The sequence below is a fragment of the Fusarium pseudograminearum genome, chromosome 2 (assembly GCF_000303195.2).
Source record: "Fusarium pseudograminearum CS3096 chromosome 2, whole genome shotgun sequence".
Lineage (NCBI taxonomy): Eukaryota > Fungi > Ascomycota > Sordariomycetes > Hypocreales > Nectriaceae > Fusarium > Fusarium pseudograminearum.
The window spans coordinates 1,388,502-1,416,112 of NC_031952.1; the positions used below are offsets into that span (position 1 = coordinate 1,388,502).

Below are 27,611 nucleotides of genomic sequence, written 5' to 3' on the forward strand. Positions count from 1 at the left end.
TCTTCCAAAGGCAGCATAAAGCCAAACTATATTCGCATCTTCGTTGACTATCCAATCATAGTATATGCACACAAAGTAAAAACGCCATACACCAACACATACGCCAATCTCCCACCAATGATGACGCCTTCCAATGCCTCTCCAATTATAACAAAAGATGCAGCGCTCGTACGCCCTTCTCGGCTACTGCAATATGCCAAGGTCGAACATCCGTCTCACGATCTGTGACGCCTCTAGCACGGGCCAAAGTACCAAGACCCCTAAAGTAACACAGCATCTCTCGAAGAAGCGGCTCGTACGCACGAGGGGTAGCTTCTGTATGGACAAGGTTAACCTCCATCACAACTGGAGGATCTTCAATCTTGATTCCCGTTCGTTTTATCAAGTAACCACTAGCAAGTGCAGGCCGCATTTCAAGAAGCGTAGTGGAGTTGCCGAATCGATGTCCAGAGATTGCGCCCCATGTTTGATCAGTGGCGTCAATCAAGAAAGAATCGGCATCTGGTTCCGTAGCACTCTCGGCACCTGGGGTGGCAGCCAGGGTACTAGCTTCCCGCATAGGAGTTGCTGGAGTCGTTGTTTGCTCCGGCGAGACAATGTTAGCCTGGGGCGTGGACACAGGTGTCGAGTAGAACGCCGAAGTTGCCGCATGAGGAATCTTCACAACGGGCGGTACAAGTTGTAGGGATGGGCTGGTGTCAACTGACATCAAGACCATCGTGAAAGAATACTTGTCATCGAGTGTCGATGCTGCTTGCCACCACTCAACCTCTTTCTGGTCCATTGGTCCTGATCTGGTGATGATTACTCGCCAGTGCACTTTCCATATCGATATCATAGTCAGCGTCGTCGCCCAGATTTCAGCTATAATGGCTGCTTTATGGTGGGAAGTAGAGCGATCAGGGGTTCTGCTCCTCGTAATAGAGTAAGATGCAGTCGCTTGTCGTTGCCCACGGTTGTCGGTCCATGCAGCCGTGATCCAACGACCATCAAGGCTTTCAGCGTAGCCCACATGAATACATGAGTTTTCGTGCATAAGGGATTGAGAAGGTGAGGTAGTCAATTTGAAGTCGATCATTCGAGGCGGAGGTTGTTCAAGCATGACTGCAGGTGCAGGGGTAGGCCCTCCATGTTCAGCGCCCAGAAACAGCGTGCATCTGTCATAAGTCTCGACACAGAGTTTGATCATTTCCGCTGGGGTTGGAACAACTAGAGATGTCGTAGACGATATTAGATTCGACGACACAAGCTGCAATACCAGCTCATTCTGCGGTGATTCTCTGCGGTCTGCTAGGAGTTCACTATACTCGCCGAAACAGCGGTAGAAAGCGGTGCAAGCTTCGATGATAGACGCGGGATTGTCAGGCGAGTAGACGAAGTAGATGACTAGATTCTTGTCCTTGGACTTCAATTCTGATAGAGAGCTTCGGAGCACTTCCATGCTCTCCACTAGAGAGGAGCCATGACCAGTAACAGTTGCGTCAGGTGAGGTCGAAATCCTATCGACCTCATAAGGCAAAACACCGTCGTCCCAGTCTCCAGACAAGGGCAGGTTGTTGAAGGTACCTAGTTTCAACGATTCGTATACACTCTTCAAGCGGCTGATAAAACTTCCGACGTGATCAGACATTCCCTTCCAGCCAGGAAATATACAAAGAGCAGTGATGTCCTTCGGGCCCCACGAAGGTGACAGTCCAAGACCTTCCCAGAACGAAACAGATGACGGAAGTACTGATAGTTTCGTTTCTGATCTACGGACCTCAAGATGAGGTACAGGAATCTGGTAGAGGTTGTTGGCCCGTAGTTGCTCTACATTGGTATCCCTGCCAGGTATCGGCCGGGGTTGGAGACGAGTTGGCTGTCCCGCGAGTGGAAGGTCCAGTATCTCGAGTAATCCTTTCAATCTTACCGCCGTGGCGCTTCCAAGATTCGAGGGAATGACGTTGTGGAGAAGTTGAAGAGAACTGCGAGCAACATTGAGCTCATGGCCCTTCATTGTTGCAAGTGCAACAGACGATCCGTTCTTGTGATCAATACCAATATCAAGTCGGCCAGTAGCAGCCTGTTCGGTAACAATCTGTGCAACCTCAACAAATTCGTTGTTGGAAAGTCCCACTTCTGCATTCAGAGGCTCCGGGTCCGAAAAGAAACGATGAAGCGGCATTTCGTATGACTCTGTCTTTGACAGTTTGGGTAGTTCGATCGCAAGCTGCTCTTCAGTGGCATCGTCCATCAGCTCTCCCTCTCGCGATGTTGTGGCTTGCGAAACTGCGTCATCATCCACAACTGTTCGTTTCACGCTGGACTTAATGGGCGAGACAGGGCCACCAGAAAGTGAACTCAGGTCATCTGCCTCTGAATCGACATCGCTATCTTCTGAGAAAGATGCATTGCAATTCGATTTTTGGGCATTTGCGTGATTAGCAGATCCGTCTGCACCGGTCAAGCTTCTGATCAAAGAGACGCCAGGAAAGGTCTTGGAATCCGGATTAAGCTTCCCTTGGCGTTCAAGATATTCGTCTCTGGAAAGGCCTTCAGTATCACGCTTCAAGTCCCCACTGCCCAAGTCCTTCGAAAAGTCAAACGCGCCACCGTGTTCGTACTTCTTGTTGATCAGAGGAATCTTGGGGTCAAACTCGACTTTCTCAAAAATGCTACTCTTGCGCCGGAGGGGGGCTTGAAAGGTGAAGTTCTCCTGCGTAGGGCTAGCCAGAGAAGCTTTGACCCGCTTGAACACAGTATCTGGGTCAAAGGGGCTGGATCCTCGCTTGTTGGAATTTGATCGTTCAGTTTTGACCTTGTGGTTGAGCTCATCATTGAGGGAGCTTCTGGCGTGTTTTAATTCTGGCTTCGCAAAAACAGGCTCATGGATCTTGGGCCTTGGCCTTGGCCTTGGCTTTGGCTTGATCTCGGGCTGTGGCTCGATGACTTTCTGGGGCAGTGGCTGCATGATCACCGGTGGGGGCATCGCTTGAAGGGGCATCGCTTGAGGGAGTATCGCTTGAGGAAGTGGTGGATGCGGAATTTGATGCGAAATCGGTTGCAAATCGGACATGTCGATATCCATGTCGTTACCGTCAGGTCCATCAAAAAAGTTGAAATCGTCTTCTGTCACATCATGATCGCCAAATACGTCTCCCGCCATATCATTCATTATGTCCTCAGTATCACCAAGCAAGTTGCTATCGCTTCGCGCTCTCTTTTGTTCGTGACCGCCGTCCCACATATCATTATCGACGTCGGCCATCGGTGTTACTGTTGGCATCGCGGTATCGGCGTCAGCAACTGCTAGAGTTGGAGGGGGGTTATTAGGGCTAGAGGTCGCTCCATCTATAGAAGGAGTAACGCCGAGGTGCTGTTGGATAGCATCAGGAGGAGTCGGATACATGACACCAGCAGTGGCCGTACTTGGGCGCCGTATTGATAGTGGGGATTGGCCGCTGAGACTTTGAGCTTGGAGGTTAGCACCGTTGACCTCTTTTGGGGCAGCATGGGCACGCTCGGCTTTGCGCTTGGAGACCCTCTCTTCCCTTTCAGAAGTACTAGCAAACCATCCACGAGCATCACCCAAAGGATCGTGGCATTCCTCGTGGCCACTCAGGATAGTATCTCCCACACGGTGGGTCGTCGATACCTCCAATGATTTTTTGCGAAAGCAAAGAGCTCCTGGCCACGGAACGGTGGCTCGCAGTCGCTTCTGCTCTCCATCGACATCCTGCGAAGTCGGCTTCGTGATGAGAAGATTAACCCATAATCCCGCTTTGAAGTTAGACGGATTCAGTCCACAGTATTCAAGGGCCTTGAGGCACGAATGCTTCCAGAGTGAGTCATGTGTGTCTGGGACACTTCTGACACTCATAGCTTGTGTGTTCGGTGTCTGTGCAAGACTCCGATCTATATCTCCATTGGAAAAGCCAGATTTAGTAGCGAAAACTCCATAAGGGGCAGCTAATATCGAGCCGCTCGGCGATGAAGAATCTCCGGAAAGCACATCTTCAACAGTAGCCAGATTCTGGCAATAAGAGAAGTAAAGGCTGACCACGAGGGACCCTGTGGTCGTAAGATAAGTTTTGAATGTACCAATTACAGGATCAGCTGGCAGAGAATCCTTTTCGTGTTCGTTCGTATCGGCTTGTAACGGTGGGATTAATATTGTCCTGTAGTTGAGAGGAACCGCCATAGACTGGCTGCAAAACGCGAGTGTTATCGAGGAAATTACTGCGGTAATAAACTGCTCGTATATGATGTTGGGTACTGGCTGGGTCGTCCTGGTGTCGGCAGGCTGGGCCGGAAGTTGAGCGCCTCCTTCTGCCTGGGCTCCGGCGGTTTGTATGGGTGAAATTAAGGGGTTGCGCTGATGTGGTTCGGCAGGAGATGTTGTCGCGGCCGTGTTTGTTGGAGCATTTTGTGTTGTGTTGCCGGGGATGCGGTTCTTCTGTAAAGCAGCAGGTTCGAGTGTACCCTCATCGACCATTCCCAGCGTGTAGCCGCAAGCTTCAAGACTGACAGCCGAGCCAAAACTGACAGCCTTGCTTGCTCCGTCTTTATTAGTGATCTGAAAGATCCATATTCCTCCTCGGTCGGCGTCGTACGAAACTAACTTTCCTTGGTCACGAAAGGTACTTTGAATTTCGAGGGCGGATGATTGGAAGCTATGCGATTGGTCTGTGGATGGCTCGTAAATGCGAAAGGCTATCGACGCGATGTTGTTCTGCAGATCTAAATGTCAGATGGTGATGGAAAGGAAAGTTCTGTGCCGCTCACTATCGACAGAGTATTCGTTTCATATTCGCTGGTCTCCATTGCGACAGTTTCCTCGCCGCCCCGAAGTCGCAACTGTGAATGCGGCTTGAGGCACAACGGCCAGGCGCAAGCCTAGATGGGCCCGGTGCTTGTCGTTATCACCGTTAAAGGCAGTCAAAGTGCAGGGTTAACACGGGGGTCCTCGAAATATCGTAGTTAAAATTGTGGTTGTTGGGGCCGTCGATTCTCCGGACTCCATCTCAACGAACGAGACACTGGTGCCGAGCAAGCAGCTCGGGGATGGCGCCGTGGGGAGCTTAATTTGCTCGGTCGGTAAGATGATCGTTCGAACAGTAGGAATTGATATCGAGCTAAGCCATCAGACCTATGTTGTACTGCCTTGCAATTAGTGATCGAGGTGTTGATAACCTGTATTAAGTCGATGTTCGATGATACATGGGATGTCTGTCGCGATTCAGAGACTAGGCGTTGGCGGAGATAGAAATTCAGTGGAGGTTCGCACGGGAGCCAGGGCCTCAGCTAGGATGGGGCGCCAGAAAGTGAGTAAACAGGGACGTTTTAGGGGGGTCCCTGATGGATGTTTGATGGAGGACGTCAGTATTTAGGGGCCCTCCAAGGGACTAGCCTATTGACTTTCTGATAAACAGATAGGAGCAGGTGGCCCGATGGCCGGGGAGGTAGGTTGCTTCACCGAAGCCCGGTCACCGAGCTCACCGAACTTAGTGGGGCATACTTTTTCTTCACCTTGATTTTTTTCCAACTCTAGTCCAGTCGCATCCGCCCCGACGCAAAACTTACTACCTACAGTACAGCAACAACCTCTGTTCTTGCGACTCACCAAGAACACCGTCGCCATGAAGTTGTCAAACCCGGGCACCGTTCCCGTATACACAATCTCGGGCGCATCTTCAGCCCGACCTCTTCCCGACTGGCTTGCGCGACGCAGAAAGCGAAGTTTGAAGGATGATGCCGAATACCAGAATCGTGTCGAGCTCCTCCAGGATTTCGAGTTCGAGGAGGCCAGCAACTGCATTCGAGTCAGTGACGATGGCGGCTGGATCATGAGCACTGGCACATACAAGCCGCAGATTCATGTTCACAACTTATCTCAGCTGTCGCTGTCTTTCGCCCGTCACACCAACGCCCTCAACCATTCCTTTGAGCTTCTGTCGTCCGATTACTCCAAGTCCATACATCTACAAACCGATCGCCGCCTCGAATTTCACACTCCCATGGGCTGCCACTATGAAGTTCGTCTTCCAAGATACGGCCGAGCCCTTGTCTATGACCGACAGTCCACCGAGGCTCTTGTACCATCCGTCGGCCTCGATGGTGATGGCAAGGGTGAAGTATTTCGTATGAACCTTGAGTTGGGACGTTTCATGAAGTCATACCAGGTCGATGTTGGTGGCGACGACGAATTGACTGGCGGTGGTCTACAAGGAGGAATTGGAGTCGGTAGTGTCAACACTGCGGCCATTGCAACAAACACCCACAATCTACTTGCTTTCGGAACTTCGATAGGAACTGTTGAGTTCTGGGATCCTCGATCCAAGTCCAGAGTTGCCATGTTGGGCGGCCATGACGGTGAAGTCACAGCACTTGACTTCAGTCCTACAGGTCTTTCCATCGTCACTGGCTCGTCGACCGGCATGATGCAGATTTTTGATCTCCGACGACCTGTACCTCTCATGAAGAAGGATCAGGGTTATGGATTCGCAGTGCAAAAGCTTATACACATGACAACGGCATCACAAGAAAAGAAAATCCTGTCGGCTGATAAGCGCATCATTAAGCTGTGGGATGAGCAGACAGGAGACCCATGGACGTCCGTGGAACCTATTGTGGACATCAACGACGTTGCTTGGTGTAAAGACACTGGTATGATCATGACAGCCAACGAAGGCAAGCAGCAGCACGCATTCTTCGTTCCTCAACTTGGTCCCGCGCCCAAGTGGTGCGCGTTCTTGGACAACATGGTCGAAGAGATGGCCGAGGAGGTGCGCACCGAAACATACGACAACTACAAGTTCTTGACACTTCCCGAATTGAAGCAACTGAGCTTGTCTCACCTTGTTGGAAAGACCAACCTGCTCCGACCTTACATGCACGGTTACTTTGTGGCCTCCAAGCTGTACGAGCAGGCTAGGTTGATTGCCAACCCGTATGTCTGGGAGGAAGAGAGAACGAAGCGTATCAAGGATAAGGTTGAGAAGGAGCGCGCAAGCAGAATCAGAGGCACCAAGAAGGTCAAGGTCAACCAGAAGTTGGTCGACAAGCTTCTCAAGAAGCAGGAGAACAGAGAAGAAGTCGATACCAAGGCTGGTGTTCTTGGCGATGACCGTTTCAACAAGATGTTCGAGGATGAAGCCTTCCAGGTCGACGAGAATACTGGAGAATTCCGCGCCCTCAACCCAAGCACTATGGTTGAGCAGGCCACTCAACCCAAGGGCCCCACGCGCTACCAAGCCAAGGACTCCGATGACGATCAGTCCAGCGATGAGGATATGGATAAGCCTGTCGCCGCACCCAAGAAGAAGACCAAGGACGAAGATGTTGTCATGCGTGTTTCATCAACCAGCAACCAGGGACGAGCCGTCAGGGACACAGCGCTTGGCTCAAGACAACAGAAGTTCGGGCGCGTCAACAAAGCCCATGGTGAAGTTGTCGGTGAACGACAAGTCTCGTTTATCCCTGAGTCAAGGAGGAAACAAAAGGAACGAGAGGATGAGTTGCCTGCCGAACCCAGAGATAAGCGAACTGGAGCTGCTCGACGAAGTGCCAGCGGTAATACATTTAGACGGATCTAAGAAGGAGAAAATAGGCGCTTGGAATTCATTATCAAAAATAGCAAAGGCGTTATCGTTCAGTTCATGGAGAAAAGATGAGACAGCCCATGCGTGGAGGGTTACTATTTATACATGAATGATACCCGGATCCTGTCCGTTGGAAACATCAGTTTAAGGCCACGACCATCGAACATCCCTACGACCGTTCTCCGCTAGTGTGATTACCAGCTAAGTCATCCTTGGCCGACACCTTATGTTGTTGTTCATTTTCGTGTCCACTTCTTCTCCTTCCGCTTTGCCTTTGCTTGTGCCAGTCCTTTTTCAAGATCTTCAGGTCGGATTCTTGGTGTTGGGGGGACATCATCGTCAATCCGTGTACGATTACGATGAGTTGGGATAGGCCCGTCCTTGACTGAAGATGGGAACTCTGTTCTTCGGGGTGTGAGAGCGGTGACAACCTTGCGAGCAGACTTTCTAAGCGTCTCTCGCATTGTCCATTCACGCTTCTTTGCAATGAAGAAAAGAGCAGCTGTGGAAACTATCAATGAAGTTAGCATATGCAGCGAGATAATACATTGGCGATACTTACTACCAACTAAACTGACAACAACGACAACAATAACGATGGCGATCATACCGCCTTGTGAGATAGAAACGGAGTTGCCTGAACTGTCGCCAGCAGCACCGGCATCGGTGCCAGAGTCTGCACTCGGGGCGTCATTGTACACCTCCGATGCCAACGGGAAAGCATCGGTTGTTTGAGACATTATGCTTGAATAAAAGCTTGTTGTTGCTGTGGAATTGGTTGTTCGAGAATGTGAAAAAGAAGGCTCACAGAACCTTGGGTATGGAAGAAAGCAACAACACCATATAATTAAGATAAAAGGGCCAGAATTTTCGTAAGAATATAGCCATATCGAGAGGATGGGCATTGTATTTACATCCATGGATCTCTTTTCTTCCATCCCCCACATAGGTCGTACCCAGTCCCAGCAACCCCTTGATACCGACTTGGCCCTCAACTCCCGAAGGTTCAAGGCGAATCGTTATTGGATCCTCATTGCTGGGTCGAGACTCAAGCACAACACAGGAACCGCGATATAGGTACATGCTTGGTCGTGATTGGTGATCGTAAAGCTCGAAGCGCTGAGCGGCAAAGCCTCAAACAGGGGTCCAACCAATGAGACAAGCGTATAGCCACTTGAACAACCTCAATGCTCGTTGCTCATCACGCGCCAAAGGGTGATTAATGCAGGGCCGTTGCTTGTGCCCAGAGAATATTTTTCTTATGTTTCACAGTGATGAGCCGCTGGATTGGCCCTGCAGCGTCTTAGTCTGGGGATTAAGTTGTAGTGCATGTGGATGTTGGAGATGGGTTTCATTCTGACATACTGACCGGTGATAGTGGCGGTTGGATCAATATAGCTTGTAAGGGTGGCCCATGCGTCTCTGACGTCGATCTCCAAGTCTCATGCGAAGCGCCCAGAGTCAGAAATAGGTCTTGATATGCTTATCTTGCATCTTGCTGACATTGTGTGACCGACATTGGAGTTTCGTCTATTTCCTTAATTTCAAGATAACCGCTTCTGCACTGTCTCGTCTCTAAGCGAGATACTTGGCCATGTAGCACAAGTTGATCTTTAATAGATCATCGATGTCGGATTTGGCGTTACCGCTTAACTGAACTAGATACTGCCTGCATGTGAGACCGTCTCTTTTTGCGAGGAACAATCCCCTGCATGATCAGCCCAAATCCTTGTCAACAGGGTTTATGAGGCCGTGTGTGATATCACTCGATAGCTATATTGAAGTTATATTATCACAAATCACTATTTCCTCGCCCCGAATGTCCACAGCTTCTTTGAACCATTTGAGTAACTGATTCGTGCGTATAGGCATGCAGAAGATGCTCGAGAGTGTTCTCTTCAGAGGAAGAAATAAACATCATACCCTCACCAACCGTGTGCAGATAACGCCTTTGCGTGGCTGGGAGCATCAGAAACCAAATCACTAAGTCGGTCTATGGTTTTTACACCACGCTTTTCGGGCTGTCTATTTTTTTTATCCTAAAGTGTAGAGGTCAACTTTTCTATTGCCTGCTAAACACGATAACTGTGATGAGAATGGAGAGTGACAGAACTGGGCCAAATATGTAGGAAATAATGTGTTAGAAGGGTTCATGGCTACTGTATTAAAAGAATACCACCTACCTATTGGTAGACATGCTCCCCAACTAAATCGTCTGCATACTAACCTACTAATATGCCTGTTGTGAGGATAACAGCAAGTAAAGTTGATGTTTTTTCGAATGTCCCGTCTGCTCTTTCCAGATAAATAATGTTGAACACACCCAAACTGGTTGTGCCTTCCTCTAGACACCAATCATTGCTTGACTGAAGATTGAACGGGAAGTCGCATAGCAACAACTTCCTGGATTTGTCAGACAGAAGGTACAATGTGGAAAGAAAGGCGCAGGAAAGACCAGACAGCATTCTCCTCTTAGCCAAAATCTTCTTCAACAACACAATTCATTGGAACATTGTCTCTTCTCTCCAGATACTCTATCAAGTCGTCCTTCTTCGCAATCCAAGCCATACTGTTGCTCTGCCAATATCAAGGCCTTTTTGGCCTGTGATAAGACAATGTCCGCTTCGCCCGGATCACGATCTCCAGGCCTCGGCCAAAATACCTCCCTAGCATCATTCGGTCATGTTGGAGATGAGAGAGATTTCGAAAAACTACCTTCAGTCATCCCTGACTCTCAGGTAACATCCAATGTGTACACAAGCAAGATTCATGTCAAGCGGTTTTCCGTACCAAAAGAAGATGTATCAATATCCAACATCTCTGAGGGTTTCTCGTTTGGTACAAAGAAGCCACCTCGCCCTGGGCAGTTCTCTGAACGGCCCAAAACTGAACAATCTCAGACGAATGAAACTTCCAAGTTCTTTCACTCGACGAGCACCGTTCCACGCATCCCTCCTCCTAATCCACCACGTCCCCCTAACATACGGATTCCTCGACCTCCGCCCTTGGATCTACCCGAGATCGGACTAGTTGGGAGACAACCTTCCCCCCATGGTTCTCCTGCTCCTTCTTATCGAGATATTGCAGTCTCTCCTAGGCAACAGGGGCGTTATTCTCCAAAGAGTTCTCGAGGGGGGACTCCTCAGAACATTAACACTGGGCCCGCGGTTTTGTGTGCTGAAAGCTCTGAGCGAATGGGTAGAGCTGCTGTTGTTGGGCTACCGGCGCCGCCCCCGAGAACCAAAGCATTTTCAAGTTCTCCGCAGCCTTCTAGAGTGGCTGACCAAGTCGAAACATCCCAGCATACGCAGGACAAGAGTCATATCGCATTCGTCCCAGCGAGCGAACGTGGTAGGATAAGATCAATCACTTCTCGGTTGTTGTTGTTTGTACTGATATAGCCATCTAGTGCGCAATCTTGAGCATCTGAAACTGCCGCTTCCTCACATTGCCCAGAATGGTCCACCTCACCATCGCGTGTCGTCTCCTAGCACTTGCGGCGATCTGGAAATGCCTGCTCCGCAATCTCCAAGGGCTACGAGACGAAGTCGTTCTTCACGTGGTTACTGGTCTAGGCAGCCGACTGCAAGATCTGATCACTACAGAGACTCGGAGAAGGATCTTGATCGCCCACAGTCTAGAGCAAGCAATGTCTCAAGGAAACGCTCGTCGAGACGGAACGGACGATCTCGAACTACAGTAGACCCTGACAGAAAGAAGCTTGCTATGCAAAATGTGGCTCAACACTGGAACGAATGTATCCAAATCTCTGAAGCCGAACGCATCGAGGCAGCTAAAGAGATTGCTCGTCTCGAGGATGAGGTTCGCTGTGCAGAAGAAGCCTTGGAAATGTCAAAACATCTCATCTGTGAGAAGGACACAGAGATTCAAGAACTAGTGGATCTTCACAAAGCTCGGAAAGAAGAAGGATCTCTGGCCGAAAAGGAAAGCCAGAAACTACTCAGCGAGGTCGAATCACTGCGTTCAGGTTTGGCCAAATCCCAAGAAGACAAAGCAGCGATTCATCAAAAATATTGCAAGAATCGAAACAAGCTCAACGAAGCCATGACAGAACAACAAGATCTGTTCAAACGAATGCATGCTCTTTACAAAGAAATCATGGAACTGCAGAAGGGAAAAGAGAAGCGTGATATAGATGCCAAAGACGTCGAGTTAGCTCTTGAGGCTAGTCGAAAGAAACGTGAGGAACTCAGGAGCTGTGTCGAGAAATACCGGGCTGAGACAGAACAAGAGACCCAAAAGAGTAAGAACCGATTCCCATACTTGAAGACACTGGCTAATTATGTCACTAAGAAAATCATGTCATTGGGGAGCTGAAAATAAAGCTTGAGCATCAGCAACAGGCACTCATTCGTGAGAGGACAGCAGCTAGTGAACTTCAAAGCCGGCTCAAAACGGAATCAACACTGGTAGATATGGTCAAGAACATGCAGTCTAATCTCTCTACCCTGAAAGAGAACAGCGATAAACACAACGCGAGAAGTCAGAATCAAGACAGAATGAATGATCGCCTCTCAGAAAAGTAAGCCTCTGCACTTACCACCAGAACATTTTGTTAACACCGCAGACTTGATCATCTAAGCGATCACCTGAGTTCACACATTGAGGGGCAGCCTTCAAAGGAACAGTTCAAATCAATACTAGAGAACTTGGAAGCTAACATCGTTACTCGGTGTGTATTTCTAACTTACCTTCAGTGCTTCCGCTAATGTTTTCTAGTTTGGCGTCGGGAATACACAATGTTATCTCGTCACAGACAAACACAGCAAAGACTGCTGCGTGCTTTCACGAAACTGTTGAAGGCCACTTCGAAAAACTGCATAATAACATGGCCGAACAGCAAAGCACCCAGTCTAAAAACCAGCAGCGGTTTGAAGAAAGTCAGCAGGTTTTTGTCGACTATCTAGACGACATATCTATCAAGACTCGAGAGACTCATAGAACTTGCGAAGAAATGAAGAACGACTGGGCCGGGTTTTCTGAAAGCAACTCGGTCTGGAGGGATAGCCTCAAGAACAATTTGCACAATGAGATCATCCAACAACTTGAGAATCGAGAGTCAAAGATTGTTAACCTTGAAGAGACGCTACACCGAGTTTCTCATGAATGGTCTCAGAAGCTCGAAGGTCTGAGATCATCTATGCTCGAAAATGGCCAACAGGCCGAAAAAGGTCTACAAGGGGCCATCCGCGAGATCAGAGAGACTCTCGACAAAAGGTTTCAGGAGCAGAGTGCTGCATCTCAGGACGACAACTCGAAATCAGAAACCATTCGCTCCACGATAGAAGCACATCTTGAGCAAGTCCGGCGGCAACTGGAATCCGTTTCATCAGGCAACCCTGAGTCCCAGCTTCTACGCGAGGCGTTACTTGAGGAGCGTAAGAAGACTTCTGATTTACAAGGGCATCTTGCCAAATTACAGAGCGATGCTGGCACTAGCAGTGAACTCTGTCGAAGAGAACATGCGGATCTCAAGGCTATGGAGACACTCAAGGGTCAATTAGACGGCATGAGTGAACGAGTACCTCGTGTGGAGAACCTGAACACCACATTCAACAAAATGATTGACCTCAATCAAATATTACAATCCACGGCTTCCTACTTGAGCCAAGAACACAGTTGGGTCAGGAACGAGTTGGCTGCCAAACTGCAGACTGTCACCCCCCAAGAGTCACAGGAGAGCAAAACCGGAAGTGAATCAGGTTACTTCCAAGGGCAGCGTTTCGAGGATACACGTCCTGGTCTCCAAGCTCAAGACATTGGCGCAAAACGTTCCAGAAGTCTCAGCGATGTCTTAACCCTCGATGTCCATACTCAAGGGGAGAGGTATCGCCGCAGAGTTGTTGTAGCCAGTCCTGCAATCGAAGCCTCGTTGCCAGCCCCTCCGCCTTCAATTGCACAAGAGCAACAAAGGCGCCGAGAGCCCAGTGTTCAACGGCCCATTCTGCGGCCAGCGACTATTTCAGCAAAAGAGGCCGATCCTATCAAAACTGCCTTGAATCATGACCAATACAATCGGCTTGTAATGGCCAGGGCGAGTTCGGCTGCGAGCGGCACCAACCCAGCTATGGTCGAACAAGTTCGCACAGGTTTGATGCCAAGAACGGAGAAATGGGAGTTGCCTACCATTGAGGATTTTACGAAGGAGTCTGTCTTAGGTGGTACGGATGGAGCCAATCCGAACAAAAAGCGTGTCGCTCATGCTGATGAAGGAAATGACATTGCTCCTGTCATGAAAAAGATCAAATCAGAAAATCAAGATGAATATGGAGATACCAGTGGCATGTGAGTCACAGTTACATTGAACATCCATATACCTCGAAAAGCAATGCGAATCATTTACTTAACACAGAAACAAACTGGCAAGACGAGACACGGGGGGTTCAATGTTGTACGATTCCACCAATCTTCAGTCGAGCCAAAATTTGAGCATGGCATATGGCCACCAATTCTAGGGGTGGAACGGGCACACATATGGAGTGGCTAATAATGATTCAGTTTTGTGATTTGAAGGGGACCATTTGTGGACGAGGATGGAATGATGATTTGCTCCGTAGTCTGTAATTGATCGGTAGACACAGCTCACAGATACAGAATACACAGAATTATTGGGTTCCGATCGTTAAATTCAGTGGCATGTCAGTGCAGCCATGTCGTGAGGATATAGTTGTAGTCTATGTTGTACATGTTGAGTCGCATCGGTAGAGCGAGGATCCCAGGGCCCAAACTTCAGCAATGCTCTTTAGTGTAGTGTTACATGGCACGTAAGTGATGGCGGCCGGCGAGCGAGCTGTTTCTAGCTCAGGCAAGAGACGGAGGAGTCGAAAGTCTTGTATCGACAAGGTATCGGCGAACGAGATTGGGTGGGCGTTTATTTCCTCTTCTTGGTCTCGAGGAACAAGACCTTCTTTCGCACTGCGATTGAGTGCATTAGCTAGCTGATCGGGGTATCATAAATTTCGCATGGTCGTACCGATGGGATCGTATTTCAGCATGCTCATCATGGGTGCGGTTCTAGGACGCTTGAAGGTGTAGAAGAAGCCAGTCATGGCCATGGAAACGAGGCGCGCATGCACCAGACGAGCCTTGGCTATAGAAGAGATCAGTCAGTACGATATATTTTTTGTGAATAGATGCGCCACTGAAGCAATTAGACAATATGCGTACCCTTCTTTGCCATGATGATTGACGATGATCTGATGGCTTGATCTTCCAGTACCTCAAGCGCTGTGAGCGTACATAGGAAATTTACGGATCCAACGACGTTGGTCGGGAGCCGGGAAAACATGACGCCGCTATAGAGCGACCCCATTATCCAGATCTCGGTGAGTGGGCTCGCTGGAAGTTTCACCGAGAGGGATTGATTGACATTTAGAATGACCAATTGGAAGCTGCATATATATAAACTACCTTATCTGCATCTTATTATCGGTACATGGTGCAGAGATCCAACACGCTTGTTTGAGCAAGGATAGCTAAACATGTATGGATCCGAGACCGGTGCACTTTACTGTTGGACCCTTGTACGGCGTGTTACCATCCACGATATCGGTCGGGTATTTTCTTTTCTCTACGGAGCGGTATAAAGAGCTAGGATAAGCATGTTCACTCTTTACACTTTCTAAGAGCTATTCGTAGTAGATTGTACGACGTGATCAGTACTAACATACTGATTTACCCGCCGCAGCTGACATATCTCAGCTCCAACACCCCAACAAACACCATTGCCCCTCACTAGGTCGGGTAATTAATCTTGACTACTAAGGTACGCACTTAGCACAGCTGTGTTTCTCAACCTCTTGTCGAAATCACTGCCATACGGTTTTGTATTTACTGTGTTGAGTATCGTTTGCGCCCAAACAACTCGGGGTTTTCATCAGTCACGAACTGTCTGACTGACTTGGCCGCCGCGGTAATAAGCGAGACGAGGGTTTGGCGATCCGATATCGACTATCAACTTTCCTGACCTAGTTATCTCTTGCTTTGCCTAGTCAGACAACAGAGTAGCTTTCGCTTCTTAAGGCAGGCTTTCAACTTCCAGTTTCGTCGAGTTTGTGGATATTTATTCTTTGTCAAATTGCAAGTCATTTTTGGCAGTGCTTACTTATACTCTTTCAACTGCCGGTTTCAACGACTAACTCATTTCTGTGTTCCGCCTCACAGATCTCCACGCCTCCACAACTCCAGCCGTGAAACAAGATAAGACAAGAAGAGGTCGATCATGTTATCACGTCGAACTCCCGTGGCATCAGCCCGTCTCGGACAAACACTGAGATGTCAGCCGCTTCTAAGCTCGTCACGAGTGACTGTCAGTGCCGAGACAAACGAATCTGCCATCAGTGGTCAACGATGGGCGAGCAACCAGAGCCCCGCTATCTCAGGTACGTTTTGTCAAAAGAGAGCTTCCATTGTGGATGATGGAAGACTTTTCTGTGTACATTTTTTATTCCCTCAGCCAACCAAACGCTCTGCTTCCAATCTGTACATCTGCAGGGCCGGTCCGGTCCCGTTGAAACATGCGCCCCGCGAACAATATGTTCTTCAAAGAGAGGCAAAGAGAGGCAAAGTTTATCTGATACCAATTAACGAATCTGGCGCAAGGCAGGACGTTCCATTGGATCTCTTATAACCCTTTTGTCTTCTTATGTAACTGCAAGCGCTGTACCCCTTGTTCCTTTTTTCTTTTTCGAGAGTCATTCTCAGCCGCCTTCTTTATTTGATTTTATACTTGAGCAAGAGCCGAAAAGCGGTGTTGTAGCCCCGAGCTAAACTCCGGGATGGTCTCGGAAGACCTCCAGCGTCAGTCATGACTTCGGGACGCTCCGAAGGGTTTCTTTCGGACAAAATGGCCGGAGGCGAGACCATTCCTGCATCATGAATTTGATATGGCTGCAGTTATATGAATTATCAGCTGTCAGATATTATGCGGAATTCATATCTGCTGTTGACTCTGAGTCTGAGAGTCCAGTCCGAGTCTGTGCCTTCCGGGGTCCCGGCTCCGGCCCTTGGAAACCCCAAATCTGCCCCCCATTTACCATGTTTGGAGGCACCAACACACCCCGGCTCTGCATAGACTACCCACGCACTCTCTCTCCCTCTCCACGTCCCCCCCCCCCAAGCGTCATCCGTCAGTTGACTGGGCTGAACTGAGCTGAGGCAAATAACAATTTGTCCAGTCTTTTCGTCATGGACATTTCTCTGCGACCCTCCCCGGATTCTTACCGTTGAATGTCAGGCAATTTGCAGGGCATCATGCGCTGATTTTGGGGAACCCCCGTCATTTCCTTGACCTACACTACGTACCTTATTATTTTATTACCTTACATCTTGAGGCTTTTGTCAGTACAAGAGCACTACGGAGTGGCTATGACCATGACCATGACCATGACCCATGCATCCACCCCGGGTCTCCATCCGCCCCCCAGACGTGGACGTGTTTGCGATGTCGATGTGCTTGTCTGAGTGGGTAACGAAGGGTTTCGGCCTTCCTTAGCCTTTGATTTCCTCTTCTTTACCTTGGTACATGGTAGTGCCCGCATGAGTTAGTCAATGGATTGGGTGCTTCTATCTGCCTTGCCTATATGCGGATTTCCATTAGTTTTTTCTCTTACTCTATCTCTCTGGCTCTAATATTTGTATCCGGCTCTGCCCTCGACTTTTCCTCTTCTTCCCTTACAGTTCACGATACCCTTCTGACACTTAAACTTACACTTATACAACAGTGTTGTCTTGGCGTAGTAGCCTTCTTCAGTGTATGCCCATCTCTTTCTCATTCTCTTACACACACCGGGTCCCTCATCCTTGTCTCATCCCTCTTTCCCCTTGACACAGCTTCAGCTCAGGCCTCGAAGCATTGACACTTTGTTCTTAATTTGGATGCTGTTACAAACCGTACAGTGATACAGTACGACCAGTTCTTTGCTAACATTCGACGTTTTTTTAAACATATAAAGTTGGTCCCCGTTCTTGGAGTAAATCTATTACTGCCGCATCTACCCCACGACCCTTACTCGCCTCGAGTACCCCGCCAAAAAGTTCTACTGCCCGTCACCCCCACTACAACAGCTACAACTACAACTACAACTACAACTACAACTACAACCTACACCTACAGACCTCATCTTTTTCGACATATTTTGCCAAAATGAGATTGACTACCGAAAACATCAACCAGCGCGTCGTCGCCGCCAAGTATGCCGTCCGTGGCGAACTTGCTGTCAAGTCCGAGGAGTACCGGGCCAAGATCGCAAAGGGCGATACCGGCGACCTTCCTTTCAACGAGGTCATTTCTGCCAACATTGGCAACCCTCAACAGCTCGACCAGAAGCCCATCACCTTCTTCCGACAGGTCGCCAGTCTTCTCGAGAACCCTATCCTGCTCGAGAACGAGGAGGCCCTTACCAAGCACTTTGGCTACCAGACCGATGTCATTGAGCGTGCCAAGTTCCTCCTGAGCAAGATTGGCTCTGTCGGCGCCTACAGCGCCAGCACTGGAGTTCCTGCTATCCGTGAAAGCATCGCACAGTTTATTGAGCGTTAGTTATGCTGTCCTTGGGTGTGTATGATGTCTTACTAACAACTCCCAGGCCGCGATGGCTTCCCTGCTGACCCCGAGCACATTTACCTGTCCGCTGGTGCCTCTTCCGGTGTCAACACTCTCCTTAACGTTATCTGCGCCTCTCCTAAGACCGGAATCCTCATTCCCATTCCTCAGTACCCTCTTTACACCGCCACCCTGTCTCTCCTTGACGCCACTGCTGTTCCCTACCTGCTCGACGAGTCAAGGAACTGGGGTACTGATGTCGATACCATCCGCGCCTCTTACGAGAGGGCCAAGGCCGACGGCGTTGATGTTCGCTGCATCGTCATCATCAACCCCGGTAACCCCACCGGTGCTTCTCTCCCTGAGGAGGACATCCGTGCCGTCCTCGAGTTTGCCAACGAGGAGAACCTAGTCGTTATGGCTGATGAGGTTTACCAGACAAACGTCTTTGTCGGCAAGTTCCACAGCTTCAAGCAGGTCCTATGCTCACTCCAGAAGGAGCACCCCGGCAAGTTTGACGGCCTTGAGCTCGCCTCTCTTCACAGTGTCTCCAAGGGTATGGTTGGCGAGTGTGGTCACCGTGGTGGTTACTTCGAGCTTGTCAACTTTGACGCCGATGTCGAGGCCAACATCTACAAGTTCATCTCCATCATGCTCTGCGCCCCCGTCATCGGTCAGTGCATCGTCGAGTTGATGGTCAACCCTCCCAAGCAGGGTCAGCCCTCATACGAGCTTTACAAGAAGGAGTACGACGGTATCTTCACTGGTCTTCAAGAGCGCGCTACCGCCCTGCACAAGGCTTTCTCTCAGATGGAGGGAGTCGAGTGCGCCGAGCCCCAAGGTTCCATGTACCTCTTCCCTACCATCAACCTTCCTGCAAAGGCCGCCGAGGCTGCCAAGGCAGAGGGCCGAAGCGCCGATGAGTTCTACTGCATGCGCCTCCTCGAGGCCACCGGTATCTGCGTCGTCCCTGGATCCGGTTTCGGTCAGAAGGAGAATACCCTCCACTTCCGCACAACCTTCCTCGCTCCCGGTACCGAGTGGGTTGGCCGCATCGTCAAGTTCCACAACGAGTTTCTTGACAAGTACCGATGAACCAACAATAACAATGATTAGAAGTTGTGATATCGGAAACAGGCCCCACTGCATCTATCGCGGGCCCGATCCTGTGGCGGGGTCCCCAGAGGGGTTTCGATGGTGCGGAGCCGAAGATCCGGTTCTACGCTGTGACATGAGACCCACGGTGTACGGATGAGAAAAAGGAGAGAACCAGGCGTCGTTCGATAGGAAATCGCATTGCATTGTTTAGCGTACTAGTCAGTATTTGGTAGACAGAAGTTCACCAATCTAGAATTTTTATGATATGTAAAACCGAGACCATTTGGAGTGTGTGAGCGTATCAGAACCCAATCCTGGGGTATAGACACACCACCATGCAGTCGTATTGCTGATCTTTCGATGTCTGTCACCCTTGTCTGCATGCGCAGGTACAAAAGAACAATCCTGGGGTAGTCTGATTCTTGTTTCTATCATATCATCCAACACATGCAACCAACTCCACAGTTATCGCCTCGGTGTGGACAACGCGGGGGGGTGAACATCAGACCACTTTTTGGTGCCTCACCGGGACCCAGCCAAGTCTATTACCACAATGGCCTGTCTAATTTATATCATACAGTCAAGCAAATAGGTAAAGGCATGGGGTTCGTCTTCTTCTAGCCCATTTCCTCCCCCACTGCGTTGTCTTTCTTGGCATGACATTACCAAATACCAACTTCCCCATCCGTCTCATATCTATGCTCTCTCGCTACCCCTCAGCCGCACAGCCTGGCCGTACTTTTGTAGCTTTGTAATGAGCTGATCGCCTTGTCGCACAACGTCTTGGTATTGCTTGTTCTTGTCATCGGGGCGGTTGGTCTCGATAACACCCTTGCCTGTCACGCGGTCGATGGTGCAAGGAATGCGGCCAGCAGCAATGAAGCGGGCGAGGTCACTAGATTAGTGGCATTAGCTTGTGTTCTTTCATGTGATAGTGTAGCAGTTAACATACCGGTCGAGGAAGTCGACAGTGACACCAAAGTCGTTAGCCATGCTCTCAAGGCCGACAACACGGTAGCTTTGCAGGAGTTGCTGGTAAGCGCGAAGTCGCATCTCTCGGATGAACCAGTTCTTGTGCTCGTGAAGGTATCGATCCTGGTTCAGGAACTGCTCCTCAACATTGGCCAGGGACGTGAAGAAGGCCTTGTAGTCGCCCTTGTACAAGCTGCTGACGAGCAGGGCCAAGGGGCTGAAGTCGATGGCCATCTCAGCTTCGGGATGGTCAGTGCTTGTGCCCAGTGTGGTCAGATTCACAGCAGCGGTGGCCGTCTTAGGTGCCTTCGCGCCAACGGTGTCATCAGCACCTGGTCCAGCACTGATAGCGCCGCTCAGAGCTAGCAGCTTGTCGTCACCATCACCAAGAATTGCCTTGATCTCTGGTGCATCAACGACCTTTGACTTGAAATCGACTCGCTTGAGGGAGACTGAGCCAGCGAGAACGGAATACACAACGAGGTTGGAGTAAGTGCAGAGCTCGTAGCTGGTAAAGGTGGAGAGAGAGTCGAGGAGCAGCGGCGCAGCGAGATTGTATGATCGAACGGTGAGCAGGTGCAGGCCTTCGTAGGCCTTGAGGCGGTTGCGACGGTCCCAGTCACCGCCTGTGTCGACAAGACCCTTGGCGCGCTCGACATGCTTCTTCACGAGAGGCTTGTCACCATAAAACAAGCCCATACGTATTATAGCAAGAACGAGGTCGATCTTGGTACCGAGAATACCCGTCTTCTCGAAGAGGCTCTCGTAGGTGGCAATAGCTTTGTCCTGTATGGGGTATTAGCACGGAGAGTTCGAATTGCTACCAGATCGTAAAGACCTGGGCGAAAATAGACATGCCTTGTCTCCCACTCGAGCCCAGAACTCTGCTCGCTTGCCTTGGGCGGCCATGACCTCAGTATCACCAGCTTGCTCCACAGCATCATCCTCCTCTTTCTGGATCTCTTCTAGCTCGCGATCGTTGTCCTCTTTCAGCTGGTTGTAAAGACCCTCATCCCAGGGGAGACTGATGTTGGCAGCAGCAGGCTTGGTGGCGATCATTCCGACGAGGCTCGACTTCCTGCTAAGAGGTCGTCCGGGAGCGGAAGCGCCGCCCTCGCCAATGGTGTTGAGGACGCCATCGAGGGGGTGAGCGAGATATCGGTAAAAAGGAGCCATCTTGTCCTGGGCAATGGCATCTTGAAGGGCCTTAACAGAGGCTTGTTGCGCATTCTTAGTGGCGTAGCCGTTTGTGAGGGTAAAGACATGCTGCGAAAGAGGCAGCAATGGCCATTTGGCGTACTGGGGGTCGGAACCCATGATGACGGTGGTGGGTGGTCGTCGAGTATGTGTCTGGTTTTAATGCGCAGAATGCGATATCGGGGAAGCTTTGTGGCTCGTTAGGTGTGACGGTATTTACTGTTGATTGTTGGTGATGTTGTTGTGTTTGGAGATGGATGACGAGAGAAGCTCAGAGATAGGTCGGTAGAGCTTGGTGTTGTATGGCAAGGACAGTGGCAGGCAATTGGATGGCAAGGCGACTGTGGAGTGAGTGGTCCGGGCGGTTGTTGCAAGGCTCCAGCGGGACACGCACTGATTGACGTTAGTACCTTGGACGGTACGTACCGAATCTTTAGAAGCTGTATCAACAACAACCTGCCATCCGCCAAATACCCTGGGATAATCATAGCAATTGGGCTTAGTAATTGCATAGCTTTTAGTTAATACAGCCACTCAAGTTACACAGTGATGTAATGTCAATTGGCAATTCAGTTGTGATGTAACCTTGATTCAACCTCAAAGTTCTCGTTCATGACATGGTAGATGTACTTCATACCAGCATGCCATATCGTTGCAAAACACACAACTTTACTGCAAATTACGTATGGAAGAGTAACATGATAAGTTTAATAATAATAATAAAAAGCCATCAGAATCATCTACCTGAATATCACATCTTTGTCAAAATCGCATCGACAATAAAACTTAAACAACAAATTGCCGAGTTAAGAGAGTGCAGGGTAATCTGCATGGCCCAAGCGCCTGCAGATAAAGTTGAGATTAGATAAGTCAGAGGACTTGACCATCTCACACTCCAATCCTTAAACTTCAACTATACATTTGAAATTGCAATACCGAAACATTGACATTGACAAAAATCTCATCGGATTTAATATCCAAGATGGTTCGAGATTCGGATCGTGCCGAAGGCGATGAGCGCCACGGTCGTAAACGCCGTGCCAACGACGAACCGCAAGACGATCTCCCCCAGCCATACAATGCAAAGTCGCTTCAACCAGCAAAGCGACGCGCCCTTTCTCCTTCCGAACAGCCTCGGAAATTGAAGCGTCCCGGCGCGCGTGCGCGTATCTCAGAAGCCGAGCGAGAAGCCATCCGACAACGCCAGCTTGACAGAGAACGAGAGGCTGCGGCAGACGATGCCCATGAAGCGGAACAGGAGAGAATCCGAAACAACAGCGATCTTGTGAGACAACACTACAACAATGTACCAGAGCGCGGTCGCGACTGGAGAACAAGAGACAGCAAGATCAAGGGGCTGCGCGTTTTCAACAATTGGATCAAGAGCTGCATCATTCAGCGATATTCACCAGACGAAGACCATACCCCTGGCTCGCGCGAGGCTGGACGCTCCAGCGGCAAAGACCTTCTTGTGCTCGATATGGGATGTGGAAAGGGCGGCGATTTGAACAAATGGCAACAGGCTCCTCAGCCTATTCAGCTCTATGTTGGTCTGGACCCGGCTGACGTGAGTATTGAACAAGCTCGCGACCGCTACAGAACTTTGGGTAGTCGTGGCGGAAGAGGTGGACGAGGAGGTCACCGACGACCGGCACCTCGCCTGTTCGATGCTCGTTTCCACGTTAAGGACTGTTTTGGCGACACCATCGAGAATCTTGAAATCATCCAGCAAGTCGGCTTCGACCCTTCACCCATGAACCGCCGAGGCTTCGACGTTGTCAGCATGATGTTTTCCATGCACTACGCTTTCGAATCCGAGAAGAACGCGCGAAACATGTTGCGCAACGTCGCCGGTGCACTCAAGAAGGGAGGGCGATTCATAGGCTGCATTCCCAACTCTGATGTTTTAGGCGAGCGAGTTCGCAAGTTCAACGAGGAGGCTGCCGTCAAGCGCGAAGCCAAGAAAGAGGCGGAGAAGGACGACGAAGGCTCAACAACCCCGCAGCAGACAGAACCTGAGGACGGAGAACTGGAAGAGGGTGAGGAGGAGCCAACTGCTGAATGGGGCAACTCTATCTATCGAGTGCGCTTTCCTGACAAGACACCAGACGATGGTGTGTTCCGACCTGCATTCGGTTGGAAATACAACTTCTTCCTGGACGAGGCTGTGGAAGAGGTACCCGAGTATGTCGTACCGTGGGAGGCTTTCCGCGCTCTTGCCGAAGACTACAATCTCGAACTGCAATTCCACCGCACGTTCCCCGAGATCTGGGAGGCAGAGAAGGATGATCGGGAGTTAGGCCCCCTGAGCGAGCGTATGGGCGTACGTGAGCGTGGCGGCGGTCCCCTACTCGTTTCTGACGAGGAAATGGAAGCCGCTAGCTTTTACGTCGGTTTTTGCTTCTACAAGGTCTAATCCCTTGTACCGATATAGGAAACGGCATTATGGGCTTGGCGTTAGGGAGCATGATATGTATTATATATATAAGAGAGGAGTTGCTATTGCATCAAGAGCCAAGTAAAACAATAAAAGAAAAGATGATGTTATTATGTTTATTTGCGACCAAGCTTGTCAAGGGAACTGGGTATCATTTTCTTTGTAAATAGTAAATAGAACTCCTTCTCATGCGATTATAGGTAACTTTCAACGACCATGACCCAAATCCATTCGACTGTATACAAGCTTTGATTTACTGTTAAACTCATATCTCTTCAATGATCGAATGAGTAATTCATTTATACAAGCTTTAATTTAGCAATTATAAAGCGTTAGTTGCACGCCGCCATATTGTCAACGCAGCAACACCCGCACAAGCTGTGGCTCCAAGTGCGATGTACAGACTCGTTCTGTCGGGCCCTTCTTCGTTACTCTTGGGGAACGCAGTGCTAGGGGTCGTGGCAGCATCTGCATAGGCTACGAAAAGCTCACTGATACTGCCCCAGGTGACACTGACATGCAGTGGGAGGCTCATGCTAAGCGAAGAGGTGTACTGGTCTGGCTGGAGCTCGCAGCGTTGGTTGGTTTTGTCTTTGTCGGCTTTGAGTGCAGTGTAGATAGAGGGGAGCTCATCAAGGTGCGGGTACTTTTTTCGCAAGTCGACGATATGAGAGAACGAGTCAGGGTCTGACGAGTCGTATGCATAGCAAATGAGATCGCAGGCGTCCAGTTTGGCTCGGTTCTCGAGGATTGCAGGTTCAAGTTCACCAAGCTCCTCCAGAATAAGATATACTTGCTTTCCACCAGGCAACTCCACACTGTTTACTGCGCGGCGAGGTTTGATAGTTGGATGGTATAGACCGTAAAATGGCCGATTGAGGAATGAGTCGAGAAGAGCAGACTTTCCTGCACCTGATGCACCAAGAACGTAGCAGAGCACTACGTTGCGCTCGACTCGGCCAAGACGACTTCTCCTCTTACGAGGCTTTGTGATCTTGAGTGCAGCGGTGATGGAGTCCTTGGGATTCGAAGGCTCAAAACCAAGATAGGCAAGATATTCGATAGTAGTCTTGGGTTCAATGAAAGTTGTCATGCTCCACTGAGCAAGCCAGCCTTGAAGAGTAACATGGCCAGCCTCGTTTCTCACAGTCGAGGAGGGGAACGATGAGTCGGTCCAAGAACTAGGCAGTCCCGGAGCCGGGGCAAACAGAGCCTCCAGCTCCTCATCATTGAGACCGCCATCGTTATCCTTATCAAAGATCAGGAACAGGTCCACAAAGAACCTATAACCAGCAGGACTCAGCTCAGCAGAAGAGTATTCTGGGACCTCAAACTTTGGCCGAATAAACTTGTCTTCAAGACTCAGACTATCAGTATAGTGGAACTTTCGAAGAATGATCCAAATAGTCTCATGGCGTCCCTTCTCGGCATAAAGCTTGTTCAGTTGCAGAAATCCTGGCAGGTCAATCCCCTTTTCTAGATCAGAAGCGGGCAACGACTTCGCGATGCTGAGTTTGATGTTGTCCAGATCGTCAGTCGTCAAATGTTTATCGAAACAACGGGCTTGGAAGTCACGCATTTCCTGCTCGTTAAGATAGCCGTCCTGGTCCTTGTCGCAGAGGTAGAAGATACGCTTTAAAGCGTTGATACACAAAGGCTTGAGATGGCCCTCCTTGTAGTCGAATAGAGGGGCGATTGGGTGGGTGACAGCCTTTTGGCAGAGGAAGAACACTTCGTTCACGTTTCGATGGTCGCGGGCGCTGGTACGGATGCAGGAGTCGACCTCACGAAACTCGGCCATGACGGGTAACAGTTCCTCCTCAACCACCTGCGGTGTGGTGCCTTGACCGACCAGATCGGATTTATTGGCACATAATACGACAGGAACGTTGACACCTAAAGATCGGAAATACGGCATCCAGAACAGTGCCACCCTTTCATAGCTATAGTGGTCGGCGTAGACAAGAAGAATGACATTGCACTTTCGAATTTCTTTTCGTAACGTAGTCCGGTCTTGTGGGCGAGCCGAGGTGTCGACGATGGTAGTCGAGACATTTTCAGGCGTACCGATGCTCGGCGGGATGGTGATTTGAGGAAGGACGGGTTGGATCTTGTTGTTGACAAATTGATCTTTAACAAGAGAGGCGATGAGGCTGGATTTGCCAGTGCTTTCGTCGCCGCAGACACAGATCCGAACTGCACAAGGAAGGTTAGTCATTTGCTTGGGTGTCTTGTTATTATTATGGTTGTCGGGTAATGACTTGGCAAGGGTCGGATGTATATGGAAAGATGACTATAGGGCGTTCGTACCAGTGGCCATGATGGAGATATTATTGGAGTTTTTGGTCCGAGTATGTCGTCATCAAGGTTCCATACCCAAGAGGGGACTGTGGTCTGCTGATATCGTGGGTTCGGTCGTCGATCGTGGGGAATGAATCGTATTGGCAGTGAAGGCGTTGGGCTAATGGTAGAGGGGAAAGTGTCGAGACACAATGGCAATTGTTTAAATATATTAAAGAGAAGAACTTGACAGAAGGGAGACGGTGAAAGAGGATTGATTGCTTGTCAGGTGCAGATCGATCAGACCATGTTTCAGTCGAAAATAGAAACAATACAGCAGTGTAATGCAATGCAAGACAGCCTAGGCAAGGCAAGTAGTGCAGGCGTCAAGAACACAGTAGATGCAGCTAACTCAGGTCAGGTACAGAGCTAGGATGGTTGTGGTTGATGGCAGAAAAGAAGTGTTGCAACGAGCAAGGATTGGGCGATTTTGGGGACGATCAATTAAAGATGCGTCCCTGCCCGCCTTCTGTCTGAGGTTGCCCGGGTTTGGTGTGTGTTGTCATGTGTGGAACCAACCACTGTCGCTTCACCTCAACTCACCGCACGAGCCTGAATCTACAGGGAATAAAGCACTCCACAGTTAGCTTCTGGCGAAATCTATGTATGTCTGTGATTTGAAGGTGGGCGCTTAATCAAATCATTAATGGTTTGACTTGATTTTGTATTTAGCCTATGGATAAGTTGGTAAATTTACACTAACATGAGGACTTCACTCAGTGGTTTGAAGGTAGGCTGCCATTGGAGCTTCACGCAATATCGCATTCAATCCTCTTAGACTACCTACCCGTCGCTCCATTGGGGAGTTAAGAACATGTTCGTTGGACGCAATTGAAGGTCTGTCTAACCTGTCAACGAGAAGCACGTATGCTAGATAGAAGATCGACGGTAGATGCTGCATCTGCTTCACTATTTATGTCACCTCCACGTTGACTTTTAGAACCCTGCCCGTTGATGGTGCTTTCCCCAGTTCTTACCCCACACTATCGTCTGCGCCTTCCTGCGCGCATAGTCCGATTCAAGTCCAACATCCGCTACTCAAAACTCCTCGGCTGTTTCCTCCCAGCCTCACACTTCAAGGTTGAGCCTGACAAGTCAATTCACCATCAGTCGGATATCTCACTAGGGTTTCTATTCCAGGGGTCTCTCCTTCTGCCTTCGTGACGTACAGCACCTTCCAATTCCGACCCGGATCTGCTGTGCCTCTCAACCGTTCAGCCCCCTCTACCTCTGCTATTCGACCTCTTCACCGAACAACTAAATATCGTGATATCTTCATTCGACTCAGCCCGGCTCAGCCTGAACAGAATTGACAACAGCTCCCATTTGATATACACGCAGTGCATATACTTTCATCATGTTGTACGTACAATATCCCGACTATGCGCATAGCTCTTGCGATCACTTTGCGCCCGACACAAAC

The 27,611-nt window shown here is 49.6% G+C and overlaps 9 protein-coding genes across 9 annotated transcripts, besides 1 other annotated feature; 4 read left to right on the forward strand and 5 right to left on the reverse strand.

Annotated features, from left to right (window-relative positions):
- Positions 1 to 145: 145 nt before the first annotated feature.
- Positions 146 to 4,803, reverse strand: FPSE_05654 (uncharacterized protein; the record flags this gene model as incomplete). Its single annotated transcript, XM_009258772.1, has 2 exons — positions 146 to 4,711; positions 4,765 to 4,803. 2 exons carry the CDS (start codon positions 4,801 to 4,803, stop codon positions 146 to 148), a joined length of 4,605 nt encoding a protein of 1,534 aa, XP_009257047.1.
- Positions 4,804 to 5,618: 815 nt separating this feature from the next.
- FPSE_05655 (uncharacterized protein) lies at positions 5,619 to 7,574 on the forward strand (the record flags this gene model as incomplete). The annotated part of the gene is made up of 1 exon (XM_009258773.1): positions 5,619 to 7,574. The coding sequence occupies one exon, from the start codon at positions 5,619 to 5,621 to the stop codon at positions 7,572 to 7,574; it is 1,956 nt and encodes a 651-aa protein (XP_009257048.1).
- Positions 7,575 to 7,816: 242 nt separating this feature from the next.
- FPSE_05656 (uncharacterized protein) lies at positions 7,817 to 8,320 on the reverse strand (the record flags this gene model as incomplete). The annotated part of the gene is made up of 2 exons (XM_009258774.1): positions 7,817 to 8,091; positions 8,143 to 8,320. The coding sequence occupies 2 exons, from the start codon at positions 8,318 to 8,320 to the stop codon at positions 7,817 to 7,819; spliced, it is 453 nt and encodes a 150-aa protein (XP_009257049.1).
- Positions 8,321 to 10,195: 1,875 nt separating this feature from the next.
- On the forward strand, positions 10,196 to 13,890 carry FPSE_05657 (uncharacterized protein; the record flags this gene model as incomplete). Its single annotated transcript, XM_009258775.1, has 5 exons — positions 10,196 to 10,931; positions 10,990 to 11,844; positions 11,895 to 12,123; positions 12,169 to 12,273; positions 12,321 to 13,890. 5 exons carry the CDS (start codon positions 10,196 to 10,198, stop codon positions 13,888 to 13,890), a joined length of 3,495 nt encoding a protein of 1,164 aa, XP_009257050.1.
- A 582-nt stretch (positions 13,891 to 14,472) lies between these two features.
- FPSE_05658 (uncharacterized protein) lies at positions 14,473 to 14,781 on the reverse strand (the record flags this gene model as incomplete). Its single annotated transcript, XM_009258776.1, has 3 exons — positions 14,473 to 14,516; positions 14,575 to 14,691; positions 14,769 to 14,781. 3 exons carry the CDS (start codon positions 14,779 to 14,781, stop codon positions 14,473 to 14,475), a joined length of 174 nt encoding a protein of 57 aa, XP_009257051.1.
- A 2,875-nt stretch (positions 14,782 to 17,656) lies between these two features.
- Positions 17,657 to 17,703: a microsatellite.
- Positions 17,704 to 17,745: 42 nt separating this feature from the next.
- FPSE_05659 (uncharacterized protein) lies at positions 17,746 to 19,239 on the forward strand (the record flags this gene model as incomplete). The annotated part of the gene is made up of 2 exons (XM_009258777.1): positions 17,746 to 18,136; positions 18,188 to 19,239. The coding sequence occupies 2 exons, from the start codon at positions 17,746 to 17,748 to the stop codon at positions 19,237 to 19,239; spliced, it is 1,443 nt and encodes a 480-aa protein (XP_009257052.1).
- A 699-nt stretch (positions 19,240 to 19,938) lies between these two features.
- On the reverse strand, positions 19,939 to 21,531 carry FPSE_05660 (uncharacterized protein; the record flags this gene model as incomplete). Its single annotated transcript, XM_009258778.1, has 3 exons — positions 19,939 to 20,137; positions 20,195 to 21,000; positions 21,085 to 21,531. The coding sequence occupies 3 exons, from the start codon at positions 21,529 to 21,531 to the stop codon at positions 19,939 to 19,941; spliced, it is 1,452 nt and encodes a 483-aa protein (XP_009257053.1).
- An 862-nt stretch (positions 21,532 to 22,393) lies between these two features.
- FPSE_05661 (uncharacterized protein) lies at positions 22,394 to 23,827 on the forward strand (the record flags this gene model as incomplete). Its single annotated transcript, XM_009258779.1, has 1 exon — positions 22,394 to 23,827. One exon carries the CDS (start codon positions 22,394 to 22,396, stop codon positions 23,825 to 23,827), a length of 1,434 nt encoding a protein of 477 aa, XP_009257054.1.
- A 343-nt stretch (positions 23,828 to 24,170) lies between these two features.
- Positions 24,171 to 26,168, reverse strand: FPSE_05662 (uncharacterized protein; the record flags this gene model as incomplete). Its single annotated transcript, XM_009258780.1, has 2 exons — positions 24,171 to 26,044; positions 26,159 to 26,168. The coding sequence occupies 2 exons, from the start codon at positions 26,166 to 26,168 to the stop codon at positions 24,171 to 24,173; spliced, it is 1,884 nt and encodes a 627-aa protein (XP_009257055.1).
- Positions 26,169 to 27,611: the final 1,443 nt, after the last annotated feature.